This window comes from Polypterus senegalus, chromosome 9 (assembly GCF_016835505.1).
Source record: "Polypterus senegalus isolate Bchr_013 chromosome 9, ASM1683550v1, whole genome shotgun sequence".
In the NCBI taxonomy this organism is placed as follows: domain Eukaryota; kingdom Metazoa; phylum Chordata; class Cladistia; order Polypteriformes; family Polypteridae; genus Polypterus; species Polypterus senegalus.
Genome location: NC_053162.1, coordinates 86,145,303 through 86,172,905, shown reverse-complemented (window position 1 = coordinate 86,172,905; position 27,603 = coordinate 86,145,303). Strand labels below are relative to the sequence as shown.

At 38.9% G+C, this 27,603-nt stretch overlaps 1 protein-coding gene across 2 annotated transcripts; it reads right to left on the bottom strand.

Moving 5' to 3' along the window:
- Positions 1-242: 242 nt before the first annotated feature.
- Positions 243-24,078, bottom strand: irf8 (interferon regulatory factor 8). Of its 2 annotated transcripts, none has more exons than XM_039763394.1 (9): positions 23,915-24,078; positions 22,110-22,287; positions 20,733-20,916; positions 18,639-18,730; positions 16,907-17,015; positions 16,653-16,688; positions 14,391-14,777; positions 5,571-5,686; positions 243-816 (listed from the first exon to the last, which is right to left on the bottom strand). In XM_039763394.1, the coding sequence occupies exons 1-9, from the start codon at positions 24,016-24,018 to the stop codon at positions 628-630; spliced, it is 1,395 nt and encodes a 464-aa protein (XP_039619328.1). In that variant the 5' UTR covers positions 24,019-24,078; the 3' UTR covers positions 243-627. The 2 variants fall into 2 exon arrangements, with proteins under 2 accessions (XP_039619328.1, XP_039619327.1); XM_039763393.1 differs by having other exon boundaries at positions 18,639-18,733; positions 23,915-24,075.
- Between the last annotated feature and the right edge of the window lie 3,525 nt (positions 24,079-27,603).

The window sequence follows — 27,603 nt, the reverse complement described above, 5'->3', positions numbered from 1 at the left end:
TTCCCTCTGCACACCATAGATGTTCTTATTACCTTAACAGGTGCCACCCCATTAAGGTTGGTTCCTGCCTTATACCTGGTGCTGCTGGGAGGGGCTTCAGCTACCTGAAATTCAATAAATGGGTATTTCCGTGAATGGAAGAATGGATTTGTGATGCCTTGTGTCTCCTTGTAGAACCTTCCCATCATATTCATTTGTCTTTTAGGATCAAATGAAACAACAGTAAGCACATAAGTACAGGATTTGGCTTATTTTAAATTTTTATTTTTAAATTTTTTTATAAAACAAATTTTTGATAAAAGAAAAATCATTGAATAAAGAATCATCATTTTTACAAGGCACCGATAAGAAAATATTCTTTTACTTACAATATAGTATACACAGCTTGCACAGCTTCTACTGAATGGTGATTCCCTGACTTTTATTTCATTACCCACATCATTGCAATGTCATGCTTCATAAATTCTGAATAAAACAGATAGTGAAACCTATCCAAATGGGGATCATCAAGTTCTCCGGGAGTCACCCTCCTGAAAAAGCACCTCAATTGTGGGCTCACTTGAAGCTTTCTCTGGAACAGTCCTTGACAAAGAAACCAGTCAAAGGCAGCAGGCCCCTCATTCAATCTTACGCCGTTATCTGCTGAGTTCCCTGGTAGTACGACCTCTGTGCGGCTCCGTCAGAGCACAGGTCTTGTAAGATACGTGCCATTTGGTCGCTGTGGTTTTCAACAGAAATTTCTATGTGGCTGCTATTGAAAAAGTTTTTCTGTGCAGTCATGGCTTCCAGGACCTGCTGACAGTTCATCTGTGTGATCTGAAAGAAGGAGGCGAAAGGTTAAAAATGCATAAAATACACCAACGGGATGCCACACAAAAACGGAAGCCATCACGACTATGCGAACTGCACGTGTGGGAGAAGATGTCAATGTGGGTTCTGTGATGCAGCACAACACTTCAAATACTCTGACACTGCTGTTCTTTTAAAGATCTCACCTCCTCAGTCTCAGAACTTAAATGTTGATGATATTTAATTGCATTGATGAGTGCAGCTAAATGAGGAGGTTAATTCGTGCTTATTCTGCAATCTTGGATTTCCTAAAGCAACCCTATTGAAAGACAACAAAATAATCCCAATCTCAGAAACACAATTTGTTCGTTCTTAATGCGCAGCTTTCTTTTTCAAGCTACAGATTGAAATTAAGCACATACTTCTCAGTGTGTAAGTCAGGTTTTTGACCAATAAGTCTGGCCTTGTGGCCTCTTGGGGGGCAGTGGGGGTGGCAAGAAGTGCTGTAGTGTGGCAGGAAATGCCTCCAGAAAGGTTGTGATGGTGGTGTGATGCCTTTCCACCAAAAAAAAATCCATGTTTGATTCTGCCCATTACATTACATTTTTTCTTTAATCAACCATTTCTCCCATTACTTCACCCACAGCTCCAAGCTTCTTCAGGAGGTGACATATTGTCTCTGGAGTTGTTTATTGTCATTTTGGGTCGCAAGTGTAATCTTTTAGAAGTACACCACCTTCTCAATCTGCCCCAGCCTGCCTCTCTATCGTCTTTGAAGCTCAGCTATTAATTGTATCCGTACCGGTTAGTCAAATCTCATGACAAACTGGGGTCACTGATCATGACAGTCTAAACACAACCATTTTTCCCACTAAATTTGCAGTGAACTTTTAAAATAATACCTGTGAAATTCAGGAAATAGAGCTACATCTACTTAAATAAAGATGACTTGGCATCTATTTGTATGTTTTCAGGCATCTCTCAAAAACGGAAAATTGGAAGATCACTCAGATTTGATTCTGTTATCAACAATTACCACCCTCCATCACAGTGGTCACAGGATGAAAGTGAATGAGCGGAGCAGCTCAGGGTAGACGGAGTGGCCATCATCTTAACAGGATATGATGAAGGAGAATCTTTAATTATACCATGGATTCCTCTTATGCCATCAAACTACCTCCAGCTATTTCAATCAACTGCAGTGCCCTATGAGTTGATGTTTTGTAGCTAAACATCTGTGGCTGAACAGCTTCTCTCATGGGCACCTCTATGTTGCTTGCACAGATGAGGGAAAAGTAAAATTTACCCTAATGTTTTGAAATAAAAACAAGACAGTACTGGAAAACACAGCTAGTAAAAATATATTTATTTACTATACCAATGAGCCACAACACGAAAACCACCAGCCTAACATTGTGTAGGTCCCAAAACAGCTCTGACCCATTGAGTCCTTGACTCCACAAGACCTTTGAAGATGTGCTGTGGTATCTGGCATCCACATGTTTGCAAAAGATCCTTTAAGTCCTGTAACTTGCAAAGTGGATCACACTTGTTTTTTTAGCAAATGTTATTGAGGCTCGATCAGATTGAGAGCTGGGGAATTTGGAGGCCAAGTCAACACCTTGAACTCTTTGCGATGTTCCTCACACCATTTTGCAGATAACAATATTCTATTAAACGAGGAATGTGGTTGTCAAGAAAGGGGTGTATGTGGTCTGCAAAAATCTCTAGGTAGGTGGTACATTTCAAAGTAACATCCACATGAATGCTATGACCCAATGTTCTCCAGCAGAACACTGCCCAGATCATCACACTGCCTGGGCCAGCTTGCCTTGCTTCCCATAGTGCATCCTGCTGCCATTTGTTCTCCAGGTAAACAAGGAAAATGTGATTCATAAGACCTGGCCACCTTCTTCCATTGCTCTGTGGTCCAGTTCTGACAGTCACGTGCCCATTGTAGGCGCTTGGGAAACCTGACCAGACTGAGGGTACGCAGCCCCATATGCAGCGAGCTGCGATAAACTCTGTATTCCAACACCTTTCTCTCACTACCAGCATTACATTTTTCAGTAATTTGAGCTACAGTAGCTCTTCTGTTTGATTGGACCAGATGGCTAACCTTCACTCTCCATGTGAATCACTGAGACTTGGGCTCCCATGACCCTGTTGCTGGTTTACTGGTTGTCCTTCCTTGGACCACTTGTGGTAGATACTAATACTTCATAATGGGAGCATACCACAAGACCAACATTTTGGAGATGCTCTGACCTAGTCGTCTAGTAATCTCAATATGGACCTTGTCAAAGAATCTCATATCCTTAAGCTTGCCCATTTTCCCTGTTTCCAAATCATCAACTTCAAGAACTGCCAGTTTACTTGCTGCCTAATACATCCCACCCATTGACAAGTGCCATTATAATGAGATACTGTAATGTTATTCACATATACTTACACATTTATATAAACTGTAGGATAAGAACAGGCATCCCAGCCAGAGGAGAAGCATGGTTTATTACCCAGATGGAGAGCCAGAGCTGGGAGGAAAGAGAAAAAAGCTTGCTGGGAGGAATGGAGGCAGAGAGGCAAAAAGAGAGAAAGAAGAAAAGAGAAGAAACATGAATATTGTGTGCTGCTTTGTATAGTGCTTTGGCGTTGGAAGACGCTTGGGAGAAGAGTTTCCCACAAAATAAACCTTGTATGTGTTGCTGAATTTTAGCCTGTGCTTGTCTGTGTCTGTCTGTGTTGGGTCTGGGGAACTGCAGCGCCCACAAGATTTATTTCATGGGAAACTCTTCTCCCAAGTGTTGCCCACCAACAAAGCAATAATCTTTTGTTCTCATTTCTTCTCTCTCTCTTTCTCTGCCTCCGCTCATCCCAGAAAGCTTCATCCTCCTTCCTCCTGACTCTGGCGCTCCTTTTGGTTAATAAACTATGCGCCTTCCTGGTCAGAATGCCCGTCCTTATCCTACAACACATATATATATATATATAAATATACAGCATACTGTATGTTGGTGACTTCAACCAGGGAAACTTTGGAAGCAACAAACTTCTATTGGCATGTTTCATTTGTGCACACAACACGCTGGACCTGCAAATGTTAATGTCTTTATTTGTAAACCTGTGGCACAACTGCTCAAGTCTGACATCTTACAGCCACCTAAGAACGTGTTGCCAGATGGCAGCAGTTCTCTAAATATTTCTTGTGTGCATTTAGGGGTTGTGGATTAGTAATTTTTCTATTATTCTTGAGCTTCCATAAAGTTATCTATCTATCTATCTATCTATCTATCTATCTATCTATCTATCTATCTATCTATCTATCTATCTATCTATCCACCTTAATAAAAGGATGTGTCTGTGTGCCTGTCTGTGTGTCCATCTGGTTGTTCTTTCTCTATCATTCCAACAGATGGGGAGCATCACAAATATTTTTGTAATAAAATGCATTGTCTTTGTTATTCCAACAGATAGTTCCTCGCAAACATTAACACTGCTTTTACAAGTCCCATACCAAATGTCATATAATAGAAACATATGTACTGCATGGTGAACTGCAAACGCTAACACTGGTGTCCAGTTCGATTACTTGCAGTATGATAGATAGCTCTTATACCTATGTATGCATGCAATGTGGCCTAATGATATTTATTTAAAAAAGACACCCAATGAAGTCAGAGTTGCTCCTTCATTCAAGCAGTGAGGTGTAGCAGTTATGTCACTGAACTGCATACTGCAAATCTGACTCCTAAGTGAGTCACATAACCTGCCTGTGCTTGAAATGCTAAGAATACTAGAATAGCTCTGAACTTGTAAACAAGAGTTCATTTGTTACGATGTGTTATATGGGCTTGCATTTTACCTATGAACTTGTTACCACACTCTAAGCCTGCATTCAATAAGTAGTTCTATATAAAAATAAACTAAATTGAATAGTAGTGGTCATCAGAGAGGGCCACTATAAGAAATAAACGTGTTTATTTAAATAGACATTGAAGTCTAGTGGTTAAACCTGCTTGTGTTGCTAATATTAAAAGCATGTAAGAAGTAAAATGATAGCTATGATCTTGCAAAGTGCCTTTGGATTATGTTAACTGTAGAAAGGTGCTACACAATACAAATGTCCTTTGCTTGACTGAGTATTGTACCATAGTGGATATTTCATGGGTTATTAACCAGAAAGTTCTTTGAAATGGTGGATGCCATTCCTGGCAGGATATGAGACAATGATTCATTATTGTTAGGGCAGTATGGCGGTTCAGTAGTTTGCACTGATGTCTCATCTATGCAGCGTCCCGGGGTAGAACACCAAGCATGACAGTTGTTTTTGTGAAGTCTGCATGTGCCTTATGCACCAGGGTGAGTTTTCCTTCCAAATATGTGCCGATTACATTAACTACTGACTGTAAACTAGGCCTGTGTGGGTGAAAGTGTGCGTCCAAAGGGGTGTGCATGAGGGATCCTGCAATAGGCCAAGGCTTCATCGAGGGTCAGCTAATATTTAGGGCCCAATGCTATCAGAAGAGGCTCCAATCCCCCCCCATGAGCCTCAATTGGATTAAGAGGTTTGATAATATATGTGTGTGTTTATATATATATATATATATATATATATATATATATATATATATATATACACAGTATGTAATAATATTTATATATGATTATAGATAGTACATTGAATTGTGAATCAAGGCTTACTGTTCATAAACATTTTTAATATGCCGTTACACTTTACTAAAGGGCAGTTCAGAGAGCAGAAGGCTCCTGTATTTTCTTACCTGTACAGTAATCAACTTATATCTGAAGTCTGCGCCGTCTGGAAACTCCTCTCCAAAACACAGAGTTACTTTGGGATCAGGCACTGGGCCCCTGTCTTCACGGTACTGCTGTAGAGCTGGAAAACAAGGGAAAGGAAGTGTGATTTTAAGATAATTTTTTTTTTAATTATTTATAAAAGTGTTAACAATTTTGCAAAAAGACAAGAGATCCACATGAACATCTTCACTGGAAATGCTTGTAATTTGTAACTCAGTGATTCATAAGCCCACAATCCCGAAATTCCTCCTTTACTGAACTGATTTAATGAAGATGAGGGGCCTGAGGGTACTCACACACACACCTGTAGCTATGCTCATTGATTCTGCGTCAATTTACAGTCACCGATTAAATTAACACTCCTCAATCCAGAGTTGGACTCCAATGTTCATGAATTGAGCCGAGTGAATTTGCAAATGAATGGATGGACTGAATTGACCGGACATATACATGTCTTTGGGATGTGTAACACAAAACACAAATGAACATACTCCCTTTTTTGGATTTTGGACAATTCTGAATGACCAGAACATCACACTCATAGGAATGAATATAGATAGAGAGACAAGACTGGTATGTCCCCCATTTTAAAAACAAGCAGCCTCTAAAAAACTAACATAAGGAACAATCATGTAGAATATAAAGCAACAAGTGGCTGAGTCACGCATTCATAAAGAACTAATGAGGACCACTGAGTGTTTTATTTTTCATTCTGCTAGTGTACCGAAAATATAATACAATAAGCTATAACCAAATCCAAGGAAATACAACTTACAACGAGCTCAGTAAATGGATGAATTTTAAAGATGGGTATTGGGAAACCTCTGTTTTTCTAATGTGGTTTGTCTAACTGAAGCTATCTGCACCATTTGTATGCTAGAATTCCGTGTACAGAGGTTCTGAATCCCAGAGTGAGTGATGGTGTACTGTACTTCATGCCCAACGCTGCAAGAAAAGATTTGTGTGGAAAAGACACTGCAAATATTAAATACAACTCCAGTTACAAAGAAAAGATCTGAAAAATGGCTATAGAATGAGTGATGTTTAGTGACCGATGTCAGTATAGATACAGACCAGCTAACGTTCAAGCGGATAGCAAAAAAAAAAGACTTTTTTTTAATTTAACTGTTAAGTTCAGATTTTGTTGTAGCAGAATAACTTGAATGAGATCAATCAATTAACCAGTTAGTTAGCTACTTACATGTCTCCTGTTGACCTTCCAGTAAGTGGCCAGTCATTAGTATATAAATCCCAGTGTCTCAGGGATTAGTTTTAAAATTGGATTCTGTTATTGGCCAGTCTACTGAGTGTCCATGATGTAACTGACAACTGTTAGTGGGTCATCTGCAAATATTGCAAGACCTTATGAATGGGGGGGCAGACAACTGAGAGTCTAAAGAGGTGATCGATTTCATTAACTGTTATTACCAAAATCTAATTATCGTCTAATTTGTAATAACAGACAATCCAAATCTGAGTGAACAAAGCACATAATATTGTGAACTATTTATTTTATTTGTCAAAATGTGTCATCTATTACCTAGCACCCCAGTATGAAAAAGCAAATTGCCGCAAAGACACACTATGAGACTTTGAGTTGGACAGCACATCACACATAAGGCCTGCAGTTCTTGGATCTCAGATTGCAAAATTAAGAATTGTAGGGGATGATGGATAACACAGTTTTCACCCAACTTCTCAGCACAGTTTCAAATTTCCTATTTCTTTCCTCTCGTCCTGAAAGTGCTGCAAGCTTGCATCATTTTGACAGCCAATTAACCTGCTGACTGACAGCGATGATGGACATTTAAATGTTGATCAGGTAGGGTGAATTCAGCCACCATTTCATCCCATATTTTTCTATATTAAGTTTTTCAGCAAGGAATGGCACAGCATGGCGGTATAGTCTGTGTAGTCAGAATCTGAATGTAAAGCTAACAACCAGAAGTTATGAGTAGGGCTGGCTTCAAGTATTCATACAAAGTATTCACTCCCATCCTGGAAATGTCCCCATTATGATCTGGTTTTGTTTTTGATTTTATGCAGCTTTATTTCATATTTTCGACTCAATTTTCTTTTCCACATTGAGGTTTGGACTTGAACAGAATCTTATTTTGGTCGTGTTTAGTTATAAAGATATTAAATTATTTAAACATCTTTCTGTGACGCAATTTGGTTTCGTTATGGGCGACACCACTTTGTTTCTGTAACTACAGTGTTGCTAGGCTCAGATGACAGGAAGTAAATAGCGTATGACATCAGAGGTCAGCAGGTATAAAAGACCAGCACAGGGACGTATCTGAATTTGTGCATACAACTTTAACTGTGGTGTGAGCAATGTGTTATTACAACTTCTGATTTTGATTTGTGTTTGGGCTTGACTTCTCTGACTAACAAACCCTGATACGTTACATCTCCTGATCCTTTCTCATTAAAATTCTTATTATAAATGGTAGGAATCCAATAACACCAAAAGCCTCCTCCCAAATGAGTTACTAGTCACCTATGTCAGGGCAGGTGAACATCAGTAGTCACAGGAGGCCTACTCATGGCGACTTTTGATTGGCAGCTCAGAGTCAACCTGGGAAAATAACTCAAGTTCCCAGACACTATAGGGGCAACAGTTTCAAGGCCAAACATGGTTCTGCTGTCAGAGCCCTCAGGCCAAACTGGCATGATGCAATTAACAGTACCCTGGGAAGACAGGTTTGAGGAAGCCAATGAGAAGAAAAGGAGCAAGTGAGAGGAGCTGGTGCAAGAATGCTGCAGGAAAGGATGGACAACACGGCGTGATCCCATCAAAGTCAGGTGCAGAGGATTCATTAAGTGACTCGCTATGCAAAACTTACACTCTGCTTGGCATCACAAGGGTAGCCAGGAGCAGAGCCACTGGAGCTGTCATAGTGGAGGAAGAGGAAGACACCAGATGGCTATGGATGAGTTGTAAGCATCTATGGACTAACGCAGCTGGGACACATGTTGGACCCTGTTAAACTCCGGCTTCGTTGCCTTGGTGAGGGTGTCTGATGTTAAAGACCCTAGGTAACATCATCAATGATGTGTTCCAGCGTATTGCTTGATGTACATTAAACCTGCCTCATCTCCTGTATGGCAGTACAGTCGCATCACGAACTGTGTTGTCAGGGCTTAACGCTTCAACGCCAGTACATTTGCAAGTTGAATGATTTGACCATCACACATATAAAAAAGCATCAGCCTTTATTGTTTTGTTAACTGAAACCTCCAATACGCAACATATATATAAAACCTACATGAAGATTGAATATCAAATTCAGTCTTGAAGCTTTGAAAATTTGAAGTCAAGTCATTTTTCACAAATTGCTTCAGAGAATTGTTTTGTTTGTTGTTGTTGGAAGTAAAAATTATAGAATATACTATGCTATGAATGTATGGATACTACTTCAGAAATTGCAATATCAGAAATGATGTCAGTGAAGTATACCTCGCACTTTAGGTTAATCTGGACTTGGGGCTTTATTGTCTCTGAAAGTCAACCCCCATTACTGTTACTGTATGTATTCATATGGTACACCTGATTGGAAGCTTTTGTTTTAGTATTACTGACACATAATGCGCCATATACCAGGAAGTACACCTATAAATGTCAACTCTTGTCTCAGTTTCATCATAAAGCAATTGCAGAGCTCAAGCTTAATTGCAGCTACATCTTACAAGTATGAATAACTAAAAAAATGTGTAAATGACTTATAGTCAATACCAGGGTTTTTCAGAATAGACTGTGCACTGTATTTTTACTCTATAGGAGAAAGAATTGAAGCAAGATCGAAGGTTCAACTTTACGTTTCTGACGGATTTATCCTTTTTCAGTCATTCCAGCAGGATGTGTGTTTGTATGCATTCATGTGAGTGCCGTGGACAGATCAACCAGTGCCAACCAAAACTTAATACAATCGTGAAATGCTAACCAAAATAATCAAAATCTGTTTAGAGAAAACATGTTTGCCAGAATTCGATATCCATTTTTATTTAAATTGATGTCACCTTAAAATTATATTTCTGCAAAAAAAAAAAGCTTCACACTAAAGTCGACAAAAATAAAATTCTGCACATTTTATTCAATGCATTTTTTCATATTTTCAGCTACTTCTGTTCATTTGTCATTTTTTGTTTACCGTGGAGAAAGGTTTTACTTTTATTGCACTGCAATTTTGTTTTTGCGAAAAAAAAAATATTTCATACACCAGAGGATGGGGGAAAAATATTTACATTGTTTATAAATGTGGTTTTTTTTACTCCTAAATGCTTTTGAGCAATGGGAGAAATCATCAAATTAAGAACACCAACATGGCCACTCATCAATATCCTATTTATCTTCAGTCTCTGATGATGTTCATATCACGTGAATACCGATGTTGGTTTTATTATTTACCAGTAATGGCGCACTGCACGATAACGTGCAGTGAATACACTTGACTTGAGTGTTCACAGTTTTCATCCTCTTTCTCTGTATGTTAGCATTCGTTTGCTCAGAGGTTGATGTGCTTGCTGCTTCCTGAGCAGCTCTTCTTTTCTCCACCCTAGCGGCCCGCTTCTTCTCTTCTTTTGTCGGCATCTTTTTGCGTTAAAACTGATTAAGTTAGTGTTTGTGTTGCAATTACTTGGTATGTTTTCTTTAATTTTTCACTTAAACTGGCACTTAAGTCTTCAATCTGCCTCAAGAATGATTTAAGATATGAAGAGATAGGGGAAGTGACGGCAAAGGTGGTAGGGATGAGAACAGCGCCTGTACACATGCGCCACACAGCCGCCCTGCTGGCCACTGCCGAGAGTTGATTCTACAATAAAATAAAATAGAAATAAAAAGAGTAATAACCTTGGAAGTCAATCATCACCCCAAAAGCGGATAGTACACGTCACGTACTATATGTATACCAAATATCAGGTTAATAGGTGAAACGGCTTGCGAGCTACAGGTGATTTAAAACCCTGGACAGACAAACAAATGGAGAAAGAAAAGAGAGATCAGAGAATGGAGGAAGCTGGGTGATCCCCTGGGCAGAGTCTCTTGGTAATCAGATTTGGAATTGCAACAGAAATGCCCTCTACTAACCTGCACAGCACAAATGTTTTCATGAAAAGCAGCATTTCTACCATACGTTTCCAATAATGTATTGAAATATTATAGACAAAGAAGATTATGTAAACATTGCTTTCAAAATGAAAAATAGTGACAGCTTATTTTGTGATGTGTGTTTATGTATGAAATATGTCTTCCATACACTTTCCAGCTTTCACATTTTTTGGAGCCAGCTTGTTCGGTATGTATAGTACCTCTCCATTAGAATGTCAACCCGAATTCATAAAATGCAATTTAAAGCACAAGTCTAGTCCAGGGTAGTAGTAATGCCAAAAATGTTGAGTAACAGCCAAGTTTGAAACTCTACCATGAAAGTCCAACCTGTGAGCCCACTCATGAATGTGCCTTTCAATTCTCCCGTTAGAAAATCTCACTACAGATACTTTGTCCCATCCTGATTCTTGGTCTATTCCATTCATTTCTTATAACCTTCTCCCAGAGGATCATCTACATTTTGTTACTGGCCTTATTTTTCAGCTTGTACCCATGACTTGCTCTCATGACCATTCATTACACAACCTCTTGAATTAGTTGGGCTTATTTCTTGTATCACTAACGTTTTACAAGAGTTGTCTCTTTCCAAAAAAGCTGAAACACAATATATAATTTCACTGATAGCCTCTGCTCCACATCAAATCCATTTTCTCATTGTAAGCATGTTTCACAGTACATATGCTGCCTGATGTTGCATTGTTTCAGCTCATCTATCGCAAAAATTAAAAAAGAAAAACACCCAGATGTTTGAAGTTTTCAGGTCTGAATACCACTTCAAAAACTAAAGCTTGGTCTATTGAATAAAGGTTGGCCTTACTATGAAGGTCATCTGCTCATGCTATAATCAAGAGTCATGAATCTCTATAAAAGTACTGACCACAACTTCCTTCTAAAGTGCTCTACCTCTCTGACCATATATAGGGAGGACGTTTTGAAGATAACGGAAGTTCTCTTTAAGTTCTCCTGCTGTGTCCCTCAAGGCCCTCTGCTCACTTAAAGCATCTACCTAAATAATCTACCAAATAATCCACAGATATATTCAGATATTTAAGGTCTGGTGCTATATCAAGGTCACTGATAAATGTACTTAACATGTAAATAAATTACCAATAGCCTCAGTGGTGATGGAAAGGAATACAAAAATAAAAAGCAGCACTGCAATTTGTGGGGTATTTTGGAAACTCAAGATATTTTACTCCTTTGTCTGAAATACTGGAGTCGAATCCACTTTTGTGACAGGATCTTTTAGAGTTGCTATGAAAACTCCTGCCTTTGATCTCTTACACATCTTAAGACTGTGTTGACCGTGCACTTTCCTCTGTCATGGTGCCCATCGTTTTCCCACACTTTTATTACCTCGTTAACTAAATTTCCATTACTAATCAAATTAGGTCTCATATACTCAACCCACTTACTGTAGAGGACATGACTTGTTTCAGTAAATATCTCTGCCTAGGGAATTTCCGTTACACACAGATAACATTTTTATAGTTCCTTTTGGTGAAAATTGCAATGCATTCTAGGACATTCTTAAAAATCAAGGTGCCAGAGTGGTTCTTCAGAGCGATGACATAGGGAAACCATTTTTGTTTGCCAAAAGACCCATTCAGATGAAGGTTCCAAAAAGAACCTTTATTTATTTAGATCTGTAACCAGCTCTATATAGTATGAGCTATAAACAGATGGCAACGTATTTGTGAAATACCAATGGCTCCTGATTTTAAAAGGACTCTTGCTGCTACAATAACATAGGCTGAGTCCAGGTTTTCTTAATCTGTTTGTTCTAACTAATTAGCCTACCATACATTAACACTTTTGATTTTTTCAAAGCCCAAAGAATCAACTTCATAGGCAAAGAATCCATCCCAGAATTAAATGGTGCTTGGTCAAGCAATAGTTCTACGAGCAACCACACAACTCAGTAAAGAACCATTAAATGCCAATAAAGAATCATTATTTTTAAGAGTGTAGTCCCAAAATGTCACCCAAAATGTAAAAAAATACAACCAATAAGAGATGTAAACACAAAGACACAAAAACACAGTTAGTCTGGAGGCTTGAATACAACATTACGCACCCCCAGACTGCGTCTGTGTGGGACATTGCTGATATCTGCTCTAATCGATTAAGAAGAAGGTAGCTAAGATGAAAATAAATTCCACATCGATATAGTGGTACCATTGGAACCCCCATGAAATATATTTGATGACATTTCCAGCTGATGGACTGAAAATTACATTCATTGTACTTTCTCATTCCCCTGAAGCTATGCCACCCCCCTACCAATCGTACTTTACTCAGTAGGCAGCTTTGGCAGCATCTTTTCTATCTCTTCCACCACACGAAGCACTAAACAATCTAAAGATCTCCACCTGGTGAAGGGAATTTTCTCCACTCATTTCTAATGCCTAATACTCAGCTTTGCTAGTATGTTTTCCTACTCTAATTTTGCAAGAACTATAAGTAATCCTGAACCACCACAATATTTTTCTCCAACGTGCCAGGTAAAAGTTCATTACATTGGATGTAAGGTTGAATTTGCTTTGATCACTATAAAAAACAAACATTGTAGAACATTAGGAAAATTATGACAAGAACAGGCCATTCAGCCCAACAAGCTATTCGCCCAGGCTATCCAAAATAACATCAAGTCCAATTTCAAAGGTCCCTAAAGTCCTACTATCCACCACACTACTTTATAATTTATCAGTCTATGATTGTTTACGTGAAGAAAAATGTCCTAACATTTGTGCAAAGTCGACCCTCAACAAGTTTCTAACTGTGTTCCCATGTTCATTCAATAATGATGAGTGCGCTGAGAAAAAGTCGTGACCAGCTTCGATTCCTTCCACATCTAATTAACAGCTTTCTATTCTAAACGCTCACATGAAGAAGTGTGTGCTATGCTATAGCTGCCACTTCATAATCTCAAAGTTATTCTGTCTCATGCTGATAAGTGCTAAGCTCCACTTTTTAGAGAGCTCTTCCTGTATTTGACTACCCATCTCAACAATTAACTTCAAACTGAAGTTCCTTTTCTCCTTTGTGTTCAAAACTTGACCTTCTCCTCCTTAATCTGTGAGAGCTCTCATCTGATACAACACTAGGTTGGTTTTCTATCCTCTCTGCTGTTAATTCTTTATGTTCATTATTTGTGGTAAAACAAAACAGCCAGCTTCATTTGGCACACACAGATTTGCAAAATTGATGAAAAAATTAATTGTGCATACAACTTTACAATCACAAAGTGCAAAATGAGGGGGCTTGGAGTTTTTAAAGGTTGTTGGGGCAGAAAGCAAGGACTATTGCACCCTAAGACCTCTTTCACTGTTTAACATGGGTCATTTGCACAACACTGATTATTTTCTGTGAGCCCTGTTCATATCACTGCGCTGGATTGCAGTTTGTTTTTAAAAAATGCGATATGCTGCATCTTTTGTGCATGAAGATTCCAAGGTGCACATTACTGAATTTTCTCCCCAGGAAAACACTTAATATGCGGGAAATCTGTCCCATTAATTCAATTCATGCAAACTGCTGGCTCATCTATACATTATAATAACATTTTGTGATTATAAAAAGCTACCTGTTGCTATAAAATGTGCTCATTATTAATTTAAAGTTTACTCTATTTACTAACCAACTTGACATATCTTATCTAATCACTTACCGATATGAAAGCTGCTTGTGTCAAAAATGCGAACCACAGCGTCCCGTTCCAGCTTATTAGGCATATTGGTATACGGTGCACAGAAACTTGTCCAGAAGACCCGACTCTGACACAGCCTCTTGATAAAGATGCCTTCTCGGTTGCTTTTTAAGAGGACTCCACGCTCCAGATGACCAAATAGCTTCTTAGTTATCTGACGTTGCCGCACATTGTCAATCAGCTCTGCTGGAGGAAATTTAATGTTCTGTAGACTGTCAGCCCCGTACAGCATATCATTACTGAGGTGTGGATGGGACAGAGAAATGCGGCAGCCATCGTCATTCATTGTGAAACTGCGGCCTACAGGCTTGCCTCCGTAGAAGAACTCAATCATCATATTGGAAAATGCTACAAAAAAAATAAAGAAAACAAAAAAAAAAAAAGAAATCAAAGTGTATGTTGAAGAAACAAGTCTTAAAGCAAAAGAGCTCAAAAAAATCATCCCATATTACTTGACAAAGTAGTGATACTAGTCAGCATAGCCCAATGTGAAGTAGTAGTCACTAATCTGGCAGAGTTATAGAATAATTAAATAAAAGGGGAAAACATAATGTAATAAAGCAATAAAAACATACATTTTAAAAATTTTGAACTATTGCCTATTCATTTTAATACCCACTAATTTAATTAAGGATTGCAAGAAACCAGAGTCATACTTCAAAAGTTACCATGATAAAGATATGCGGTCATTCCAAAGCAAAACATTGATCCTAGAGATGGGGTTCAAATGATATGATAGCACGACCTTGGACTATGGAGTTCAAATTACTTTATGGCAGGGGCTTGGACGATGGGAAACAGGTATGGACTTGAACTATGAGGTTCAATCAACCTGACAGAATGGACTTGAATATGGGGTTCAGTTTACTTGTACAATAGGGTTCAGTCAACCTATATCATAGACTCGAACAATGGGGCACAGGCAACCTGAGGGTACAAGATTTATTGATGAGGTTCAATCAACCTGAGTGTATGAGCTTGACTATGGAGTTCAGTTTATTTGATAGCATGGGCTTGGACGATGGGGTTTGATAAGAGTGACAGCCTTGCCTTGGATATGGGGTTCAGTTTACTTGTATAATATGGTTCAGTCCAACTATACCATAGACTTGGACATTGGGGTACAGGCAAATGTTCTTGATAGCATGGCCTTGGATGATGGAGTTTAATTAGGATGATACCTTGGAATTGTAGTATGGTGTTCAGGCAACCAGTGGGGTTCAATCAACCTGATATCATGGACTTCAGTGATGGGGTACAGGCAACCTAACAGTGTGTCCTTAGATTTTGAGGTTCAGGATACCTGACAAGCCTTGACAGCATGGGCTTGAAAGATGGCATTTACTGTAACAGATAGCACAGAGTTACATGCTAGGTTTTAATAAGGCAAGGACTTGTACAATGGGGGTTTAATCTGGAGGATAGTCTAGACTTAGTCAATGTGGTACAATCGACTTGGAAAATCTACATGATAGTATGAATTTGGAGCAGTGGATTTAGTCAACCTGCCAATGTAAAATAAGGTTAGGGGTTTAATTGACTTGACCAATGAAGATTATTAAACTGACAGCATGGGTTTGGAAAACTGGATTCTATTGACCTGGTGGCATAGACATGGACAATGGGGGTTTGAGTAAAATGACAGCAAAGACTTGCATGATGCTGTTTAGTTAAGAGGACAGACTTGACTATGAGGTTCTGTTGACTTGGTCAATGTAGTTCACTCAACCTGACAGCCAAGTCTTGGACTGAAAATGAGGAGAATTGAAGTCCTTGGGACAAACTGAGTCGGGGATGCATACAATCTGAGTAGAACACTGCAACCAAAATGTTGAATATCTTAAAAATGGCTTGGCTGTCACCCTACTATGAGATCCAGTATTACACCCCATTAATCCCCGATATGCCATGACTCTCTTAAGGCCAGAAGACAAAAAAAACAAAAAAACCCAAAATCACCTAACCTCTAAACTCTACTTTGTAAAAAAAATGATTGAATTTTAGAAGTTCTAATAAATTTTCAGATTCCCGTTTTCACTATATGGGATTACTGACTTTAGGTTGGTTCTGTTTTAGATAAATATATTTAAGAAACTAAGGTATAATCTCAAAACTACACTCAGTAAGTTCTGGAAATTTGCTTTTCACTTATGTAAGAAGGTTTGAGAATGAATAGATAAAGACATGTAAAATATTTAATTTATTATAACATACAAGATGTACCTGTTGTAAAAGGGCCAATCCGGAAATCCTGCAAAGCTGTTAAGAGAAAACAATAGTTTTAAATAGTCTCATTTAGAGGAAAAAATGGTTTTAAATAGTCTAATCACTAACAAAATATTATTTTTGTTTGCTTTTGTCTTCACTGATGTAGACATAAAGCATGATTAGAAGGGAAGACAAGTTTATTTAAAGATTTTAAGTGACTTGTGAGCGACTGGCACTGCATACTGTTTTTTAATTAAATGATGACTTACAGCTCATGGATGGCTGTGGCCACTGTTCTGGTTGGCTAGGAATCCTGGTGTTCACCTGTGGCGGAGAGTGACTTCTCTTAATGATACCAAAGTAATCATCTGAAGGAGGCTGTTAAAAAGAAACAGCACTCACGTTAAACTTCAAATGTCCGTATATTTATAAACGCACCCATACATACTGCATATAGTAGCGCCACCTCTCCTCACACCCAGAAAAATGAAAAAAATGATCTTTAAGTGAGACAAAACAAAGCACACACACAGGAGTGATAATCAAAAGAGAACATAAATTACACCGCCAAAGGAAAATGACAAGACAACACAGCTGTCCATTAAAAGAGCTGTTCCTATGAATATGGCTGGATTGCTCGCCCACTTAACCTCCCCCTGACAAACTGCCTGGCTCTCTCTTCTCTCACTGTCTCATATTCCTTGCTTCTCTTTCTCCCACCAGTGCCAATTCACTTTCTAAAATCCAACTCTTTGATCCTCTCAATTGAGGCAGCTTTAAATCCCATTCTTGGCTAACTGACTCGCCCATCTTTGGCTACTGAGTCAAAAAGCCGGGACTGTCTCTAGCAGCCTCACAATCTAGAAAAGCCTTTAAAGTGTCAGGTCTATAGAAGAGCTCCAAAAGCTGCGCTTTATCTCACTCGGGTGAAAGGTTCATACCAATACTAACTGTGAGCAGCCTACTACCTCCTGACGGATTGGAGGAACTGTACTGGCCACTTGCAGTTTCACTTTTTTGGTTTTAGGGTTAGGCGCTTATTAAAACCTTGATTGAATCGTCTCTACTGTCATGAAAGACTGTTGCAATAATTTTGACTTCCAAGGCCTATTCCATCATGGAAGATTTTGGCAAGCTTTCCATGAGAACATAACACACTCTCGTAGCCTAATGCACTCAGATTTGTTTAGTTTTCTACATCACATATGATGGTAGAACCCATTTCCACATAGTGGCCCCTGTCTTCCCAGACTAGTCTGCAGAATTGCTCTACCACTGCCAATGTGATTCCCACCCATATGAGGAGGTCTCCATTGGGGCAGTTCCCTATCCTTTGCCATCAAATCAATGTCAGACAGACTCAGAATGACAATAAACATTTCTCAATAGGGGAGCTGGTTATGGAGCACTGATAGAACCACTGCTATACACACTGATGTTATCTGCTACAGAAAATCTTCCTAAGATGAACCCATTAGGCTGAAGTTTGATCTCATGCTTCATGCAGCAGGAACCAAATGTTTGATTTCAGGTATAATGGGGTCAGAAGGAGGCCTTAACAATGTCTGACATGTGACCAGAGTACACTGCAGTCATGTTAGCACCCCTCTAAATAACAGTGAGAGTATCCATCCAGGGTTCAGAAGATCTGCTTAGCTCAGTAAGTTAGACTTACCAAGCCCAGCATTGGTTTATCTGATTTATTTATTGTAGATATAAAAACAGGAAACATTATTAACTAAATTTTCACACGTACTCAAGAACCAGCCAAACCTGAATTTATCAATCGACCTAGCCTGGTCTACTTGTCTTCTAAACATTTAAAAGGGTTCAAGAGAAATGGCAGAGCAAATGGACAGAACACACATCACATTCTTAGTTAACAGCATAGTGAACAACAGCAGCTAAATAATTAAAACTAAACCCACTGCTACAGAAGCACAAGGTTCATAGCACACACACACACACACACAGAGTACATAATGTGCAGCAGTGTGTCACCTCTTGTAACAGATCGTCTATTTCAGATGGGCTGTACTCCATGTCTGTGGTTTCACTGCAGCTGCTCTCATTGGTAACTGTTGAAATTTTACCTGCTTAAATAAAAAAACAACAGCATGCTTACTTAAGCCAAGTGTGAAGGTGTGAAAAGTAAGAAAAAACTCAACAAAATTAAAGTGCATCAGTGTTTTTAATTTCCTTTTGCATTTCATGAGACATCTTTTTCACAGGCGTGTTTCATTTTTCTATTCTAGTTAAAGTAAATTTAGTAAACAGATGAATAATATTTAGACCTTAATGTTACAGGCCAACCCTTAACATATTATATTATATTATATTATATTATATTATATTATATTATATTATATTATATTATATTATTCACAGTTACATAGGACAGACAGCATCTATTGCAGGTCCAACTCCACACACGCACACCATGTGAATCTCATACAGTGCCAGTTTTTGAATTGCTAATAAACTTAATTAACTTTACATATTTAAAAAAGGTGTGTTTGGGATATGGGAGGAATACTTGCAGGAAAAGATTGCAGACACTATCAATTTGTGGAATCTTAACATGGACATGGACAGGAATAGAACTCGGGGTCCATCAATTCAATAACAAGCTCATTCAGTCTATTTCCAGGTTACATATTATATTATATTATATTATATTATATTATATTATATTATATTATATTATATTATATTATATTATCCATCCATCCATTTTCTAACCCGCTGAATCCAAATACAGGGTCACGGGGTCTGCATATTATATTATATTATATTATATTATATTATATTATATTATATTATATTATATTATATTATATTATATTATATTATCATTGAGGAACACTGGTACAATGGTTAAGTCATTTGGTTTCAATCAGGCCCTGCATTTAGGAGCCTCCGTTTACCAGATAAGCTAGCCCTTACGTCCCTCTTTCTTGTGCTTCTAGTTACCTTTGCTTGTCGGACAATGCAGCCCTCTTATGAATACCAAACAATATTATGCTTGGGTATGGATGCCAGACATTTTGTCATTTTATATAGATAGACTAGCTGTGCTACCCTTCTAAGATGAACACAAACCTCAGCATTAACATTTACATTTTTACATTGCACCATCTATTGGAATGTATTTTGTAATACATGTAGTAATAAAATGCATTGCATTTGTTATTCTAACAGATGGCACATCACAAACATGTGTAGTAAAATGACAGAGACATGGCAACTGGATGGACATATAGACACTTATCCTTTTATTATATTACACAAACCTTTTTTAAAAAGTATACGCATTTATAAGAGTACTAACCCTACACTTCTGTTTGTCTTCACTAAACTATAATTCAATACATGCAGTAGATATTGTGACACATGACAAATTGTCTAGAACACTCAAATTATTTACAGTTGCCATCCACCCAGTGTTGACATCATTAAATAGATGATCTGTAAACATGGTGATAACTGGGAATGTTGCACATAATTTATTTGTTTGCCTCAAGCTCTCTAAGTGTTACTGAGTAATAATACACATGTTATTATGCATAACTATAAGGAAAAGGCCACAGGTACATATATATGTACATTGTATATGCATTTCATTAGACAACTATTTAATAGATAATTTATGTACTGACTATATTTAAATGGACATTATGTTGCACACACACACACACATATATATATTATGTGTCTCCTTATTAGATTTCTTGTTTTACTACATGTCTTTATTATAGTTGAGGCCTCCACTGAATTTTCTGTACATTGTATGTTCTCAGTGAACAAGCACTGCATAATGTGCTTTATAATAAAATGTTTAATTAAAATGCAGATGTTCTTCAGGTGCAGTCTCAAATTTTATAATTCTGATTGCAATGATAGCAGAATTGATTTCATATCCGGCATTTCCTTTTTATGCTACCCCTGAATCTCAAGATGACCTACAACGGCAGAGACTGGTTTACAGACAGAGAAGCAGCCGTCTTCTCCATTAGACATAAAGAGACCTAAATTAAGAGGTTTTTGCTTCTGGTTAAACATGATATGAACTACCACTACAAAATCATGACATACTTTTCTGTTCTTCTTCTGGAACAATCCTGTAGACCTTGTAGGGTTCTGAAATGTCCAACTGCGACCTCTCGGTTACTTCTTCGAAGTCTGGGCTCTTGTTTAAGGCACAGCGAAGCCTCGTCTTCCAGGTGGCCGGCTCTGCTTTGTCTCCCTCTTTGAATTTGCCTTTGAAAACTGCCCAAGCCTAATTGAGAAACAAGAGCAGAAGTGAACTTATCAGACAAAGACGGAGGTCACACTAACATGACAAAATAGGTGCCTCGTGTGCCGTGGATTGGTACTCTTAAATTACAGTACTGTGCTCACAGATTAAATTGTTTTAATAAAAGAGATAAGATAGGGATTAGTGTGCTCTGAGTTGGTATTTGCCATAAAATTGCCATTATATCATTCAATGACTTCTGCTTTTTAAAACTGATTCCAAAGTGCTTCTCTGTTGACTGATTTGCAGTTACATTTTAAAGAGCAGCTTTGTACGTAAATTAAAAATCCTATATTAGATATCTCGTAATCTGAGCTGCTGAAACAATGAACCTGAGGCAGGTTCCCCTCCGTGTTGTAAATACAATGGATGTCATAAGCTGCATGAATGAAATGGATTTTGAATTGCACGGCTAGTGGCCAGTGCTTCAGCTCCAGAGACACAGCGTTCCCCAGTTTGAATCCTGCGCCCAGATATTTTGTAGAATATGCACCTTCTCCGCCTCATCTGGGAGGACTTTCCTCCTACATCCCAAAAGAGGTAGATTAAGCAAATTGGTCCAGTGTATGAGTTGGTGCTGAGATGGTCTGGCACCCTGTCCAGAGATGTTGGCTGCCAGGATTGGTGCAATGCCCGCTGTAACCCTGTAAGTTTAAAGATAATGCATTGGAATATGGCACAATGGTCCACTCCACTGCCTCCCAGCTCCAGAGCCTCGGGTTTGATTCACAGTTTGTGAGGAGGCTGCATGTGCTTGGCTTCCCATTTCAGAGATATAAAATTGATCATTCTTCAAGTATGAGTGAGTGTGAATCTGCCTTAAAATGGTCGGGCTCCCTGCAAAGTGCTGCTGATACTGTAGATGGTGTGAAAAAGCTGGCAATGTTTCTACTCAGATGAAGGTGCTGATAGGATAAGCTGGTGAAAAGATGTGATGGCAGATAAGAGAAATCAAGCAGGAAAAGGCTTTGGGGGTAAAGGTGCACTTACACAACATATTTAGAGGTGCTAGGGGATGGACAGACTAAGCAACCTCTTAAGTACACATCTGAAGTGAAAGGCACAAAGAGCTTTTTTTTTTTAATGTGGTGTGGGCTCTTTATGAAGATCTGCACGATACACCAAAAAAAAAACACTCGGTGAGCCCCGTGCTAAATAAAAAAAGTCAGACATACTTTAAAGATAGATGCGTCAATTTCTTGATTGTAATCTTGCTTGCCGGCATGTTTCCAGGGAATTCGGAACATGGTTTTCCCTTCGTCTTCCCACATGAGGCCAGGGTACAAGTTGCTTTCGATCTGCTCTATGAGCCACTGCCTGAGCCGCCGGCCTCCGCTGTTTCTGTCACTCATTCTGGAGCGCAAACAGAGAAAGAAGGACAAGGTGCGCGCGTGAGTTCGTTACTCAAAAATGCAGCAGATAGCGTCGCGAGATAGCAGACTGCAAATAAAACAATATCTCATCTTCACTCCCTTACATCACAGATCATTTGCCAAAGATGCATTTCAGTTTTTTTACAGTTTTTACACCGAGCTCTTAATATTTGCGCACCCCATTGCGCGGCTTTTTAACACTCCATAGGTGGACTTAACGCACTCAACTTTCCTACTGCTTGGCCCATTTGCAAAAACGCAAGGATCAATTTCAAAAGCATTAAGACATCTTCTGCTCCTGCTGTCACATTCAAATCCAGACGAAACGAGATTCCAGCCTTTACTCCATTATATTTTGTAGTGGCCATGCCACTATACTATTGAAGCAAAATCCTACATCTTATTCAACGTCGGAATAGCTTCATACAGTTAGCAAGCATATTATCTGAAACATTTTGTAACCTGATTTTAATTACAGGGTGCTCAATAATTTTGATCCTATAAAATAATGTCATTTATCAACCATTTAACAGAAAGAAGCACAATGTATCCATCCATCCATTTTCCAACCCGCTGAGTCCTAACTACAGGGGTCTGCTGGAGCCAATCCCAGCCAACACAGGGCACGAGGCAGGAACCAATCCACCGCAGGACACACACAAACACACACTAGGGTCAATTTGGAATCGCCAATCCACCTAACCTGCATGTCTTTGGACTGTGGGAGGAAACCGGAGCGCCCGGAGAAAACCCACGCAGACACGGGGAGAACATGCAAACTCCACGCAGGGAGGACCCGGGTCTCCTAACTGCGAGGCAGCAGCGCTACCACTGCGCCACCGTGCCGCTTTCAGCACAATGTATAAGCAGTAAAAAATATTTGAGAACCAGAATCCAGACAGCATACTACAAAAAGTACAGTACAAAAATCATGGAAATGCGATTGCTTGCCACTATGGGTTCCCAAGACAAGTAGAGTTCCGAAACCTGTACGGAGCTGACACGACACTAAGTTCACCTGGACAACCCACAAACATGCACAACAGAACCTTTAAGCAAGCCGCTGCGTTTACAGTTCATCTCCATATAAATTAAACGACTTCATTAAGATCAGATTACTGTGTGCAGTTAAAACTACACGCCAAGATCACAACAGAACAGAACTTTCACAAATAATCACCAGGGTTAAAATAACGTTACGGACGAACAATCATCAACTTCTCTATATAAAAACCTTTAAATTAACAATGGTTATATATGTAGTAAGCGCTCATCTTAGCAGTGCCGATTTTGATTAATATATATATATATATATATATATATATATATATATATATATATATATATATATATATATATATATATATAACAAATCAATGTTTATCATTTTAGATAGATAGATAGAAAACTGGAGGTTAGAAATAGCGATCATTAGCCGTGAATCATTTAAGTAAGTTTTTGCTCACAGCCACTCCAAGTTTCTTGATCACAATCAGCACGAAACGTTAAACTCGTGAAGAGCACTGCGGTTGCCACCAAAATCCGCAAACATGTAATGTAGCCTATTTATCTCAAGTGTCATAAGCCTACACTAGCGCATCTCTTACCTTGCAGAAAGTGGCTCCGGTAGTCTTTCACTGTATACAATTCGATCTTTCCGTAAAGTTCCTTTCGATGTTCCAACGTGCAAGTAAGGAGGTAAATTAGTCATTCAAGCGATAATCGAAATGGACTGGCAGCTGAAAAGTTTATAAAGTTCTTCAAGTACCGTCGCGACTATTAAAGCAAGAAGTGATTGGCCGACAGACACGACAGTCAAAGTGTCAGGGTCTTGCCATGAACTGGCCAATCAGAGCGGCGGAGGCGGGCTTAGGCTTCTTCTAACTTCAGACTTTTCCGAGAAATCAACATTTGAGGGAGAAAAAAAAGTGGTGACGGATACTTTAAGGAGTGGGTGGAAGTCGTGAGCATTTAGGACTTGTTTGAAAGGTTGACGACTTTTCGTTTATGTGAATCAGATGCCGCCCGTGAGAGCCTCCGGTTGTGTTGTGCATTGTCATTTCCAGCAGTAGTGGAACTTTTATGGCAGTGCAGAGAGGGGATTTTCAGCGCTTCCCGCTGTAATGGATGTGTCTGATAGTTTTAACGGGAATCCCCCCCACTGCTTCTAGCCCTCATACCCCCCAAATCCAATCAAATGTTACACTAGGCGCTTGTTGGACTGGATCTCCCAGGTTGTCAAGCACGCTTTTCTCAACTCACGCACACCCACTTGCTGCCACCTCCGCGTGCGGGGACGGGTCTTTCCCACATCGCACGACCGAATACGGTTAACACTTCGGGTCTTCTGCGTTTCCGACAGATGACTTTTATAATTCCCATCCAAGCATTAAAGAGGGGAGCAGCCTGTCTTGCTCAGCTAACAAGAGCATGCAACATCCAGGATTTGAACCCGAGACTCCAAAGTTGTGAAGCCACAGTACGGCGTCCGTCATTTTGATAGCATGAACGTATTTCAAGTAAATATTAAAACTCGCGTTTGTAACTACACTTTTCATATTAAAAGTATTCTTTGAAATTGTCAGTAATGAAACTGAAATGAATGGTTAGTTTTATAATCATTATGAACGCGCCCTTGTTTCTTTTAATTCTCAATTATAAATGAGAGAGTTGGAATGGCAGGAGACACTGAAATTATGAGGGCTCCGTATAGCAGAACATCACGTGAGGTAACGTGAGGAAATGCTGGGCTCACAAAAAAAAACAACTTTTGTTTTCTTTTTGTCAGCTTACTCAGAGCATTATTCCACGTAAATAAATATTTGACATAGTGTGGCACAGCGCCCTTGCAACAAGGAGGCTGGGATTCACATCCGGCGTGTTCTCTGCGTTGGACTTTGCGTGTCTTCCTCCTACAGTCCAAAGACTTGCAGCTTAGATGGGGTGGCCATGCAAAACCGGCCCGACGTGCGTGTGTTCGCCCTGTGATTGGCTGTTGCGCCGTCCAGGGATTGTGCCTTCCTTGCATCTGATGCTTGCTGGGATAGAATCCAGCTTCCTCACGATCCTTCTCTAGATAAGTGGGTTCGGAAAATGGATAGATCAAATACATTTGAAATAATTATGCTTTAATTGTGTTTGGCAATCATAATGTAGTCAAATTACAATTTTCTGGAATTTCTGTGCTGCTTAATTTCTGTGGGGTTCACATCTACAAAGAAGTTCACCTGCAATCCATAATATTCCAATAGGTAGACAACAAATGATTGAAAATCTAGTTTAATATTAACTAGGTGCAGACGTTTATGAAATGTGAAATAGAAAGTCACTCTTGTCATTGTTGATCTTTGTGACTCTAAAATGGGTAAGCAGGTTAAGTGAAGGGGGAGGATGGATGGAAAATATAAAGCGAAGAACGCCCCCAAACTTAAGCATAGCGATTATGGTTTTATGTATACCACCAGATGTAAGTAGAGTGTTTTTACACAAGGTTTCAGGTAATGAGAGAAGAGAAGCAGCAGGAAGGAGTACATCAGGTAAGCTCATTTGTGTTTTCTATTAAATAAAATTAATACATTCTTTATTATGATGGTGCTGAACAGTAGCAAAAGAATTTCACTGAATTCCCTACATGCAACTATGACTACTGCTGCTACTGTGGTGGTCTAGTGGTGAGCAGCTTGCAGTCTGGGGAGCAGTTTCATATCTGGCCCCTGTCTGTGTACAGTTCGCATGTGTTTTGCCCAAATTCTCAGATTTCTACACATAGGCTAAAGGCATTGTGTGTTGCTTTATTTGGTGAGCTTAGACTGCTCTACTAGAGGACTGTGTGTGATAAGTGGTGCCCATCCAAAGTTAATTCCAGCCTTGTACTCGGGGCTGCTGGTATGGGCTGCAGTTACTCTGTGAAAGACAAAAAATGTTCAGAAAATTGATACTTTAAGGCAGACTATAGTTCAGTTTAATTTTATTTCCTGGAGCTTTACACACCCAGGTATATAAATTCATCAGGTGACAGGGAAAAAGAGGTATTGAGGCAGGTTACACTGGCATAATAACAGCTAAGCTATTAGCTATACAAACATAATGAACTGAAAAATGTCAAATTTCTTATGTTCTACTGATGAATGGAAGTCTGGGTTACGATACAGTTCAGTTCAGTTTCATTTATGTTTATATACTGCATTTGTCATGGAAAAACGTAGAACACTGGACATATTTACAAATATAATCAAACAAATCCTGCCCATCATAATGTGAAAATTGTTATGAAGTTCAAGATTAGGAGGTGCAGCTTTAGATACAAATAGAACACAACTCTAGGTGGGGTTCTAGTCCATCAGTGGGCACATTCACTCAAATACAAATATTACAAACATCTGAAAGCTTCTCAGTGCAATTCAGGGTCACAGGGGGCTTACAGCATCACTTGTTTGTCTTATATAGTCAGTCAGTCATTTTCCAACCCGCTATATCCTAACACAGGGTCACAGGGAGTCTGCTGGAGCCAATTTTGCAGCGCTACCACTGTGCCACCGTGCTGCCCGTCTTATATAGTGCTTTTTATATTTATATTTTGCCTATTATATCAATGTATAATAATATAAATACATCTTAAAATAGCAGTTGAATTTACAAAATGGTTTTACAACAATATTCACTGATGTAATATCAAATATGTCATTAATTTCATCATATTCCATCTTTATGCAGGGGTTCAGTGGTTTGCAATTTGTAAATGCAATTTTTTCAATTCCTTGTATGAAAAACAGTGAAATATATTATTAGAATACACATGAAGTAATACAATGTCACAGAGGGTACGACTGGCATTTGAAGCCATTGGGTGGAGAAGCCCTGAAGCAAATCCACAAAAAGCCGTGACTGACATTTTGCTAATGGAACTAATGCATAAGCTCGACTGCTTATAATATTTCACATCTTTTAGTTCCTTTTTACTTTCCCTTTCATATACTAAAGGTATGCAGCATATGCATAATGAAAGTATGGTGTTGGGGCCAACATTTCAACTTTGAATTATTAACAGACTTACACATCTACACATAATCTGACCAGTTTCAGAGTGATGGCTGTCTGTCTGCCTGTCTATCAGGATGTGAGCTGTGAACAGAACAAGTGAAAAGTTAATCACTAAGACAGAAGTCAACTTAGCACAGGTATTGATTGACACGGTCAAATTTGAAAAGGCTTATTAATTTTAAACAAAATCACTGCACTAAATCTCACTGTACAGAGAACATGATTTTGTTTTTGTGCCACAATTAGGAAAAAGTAA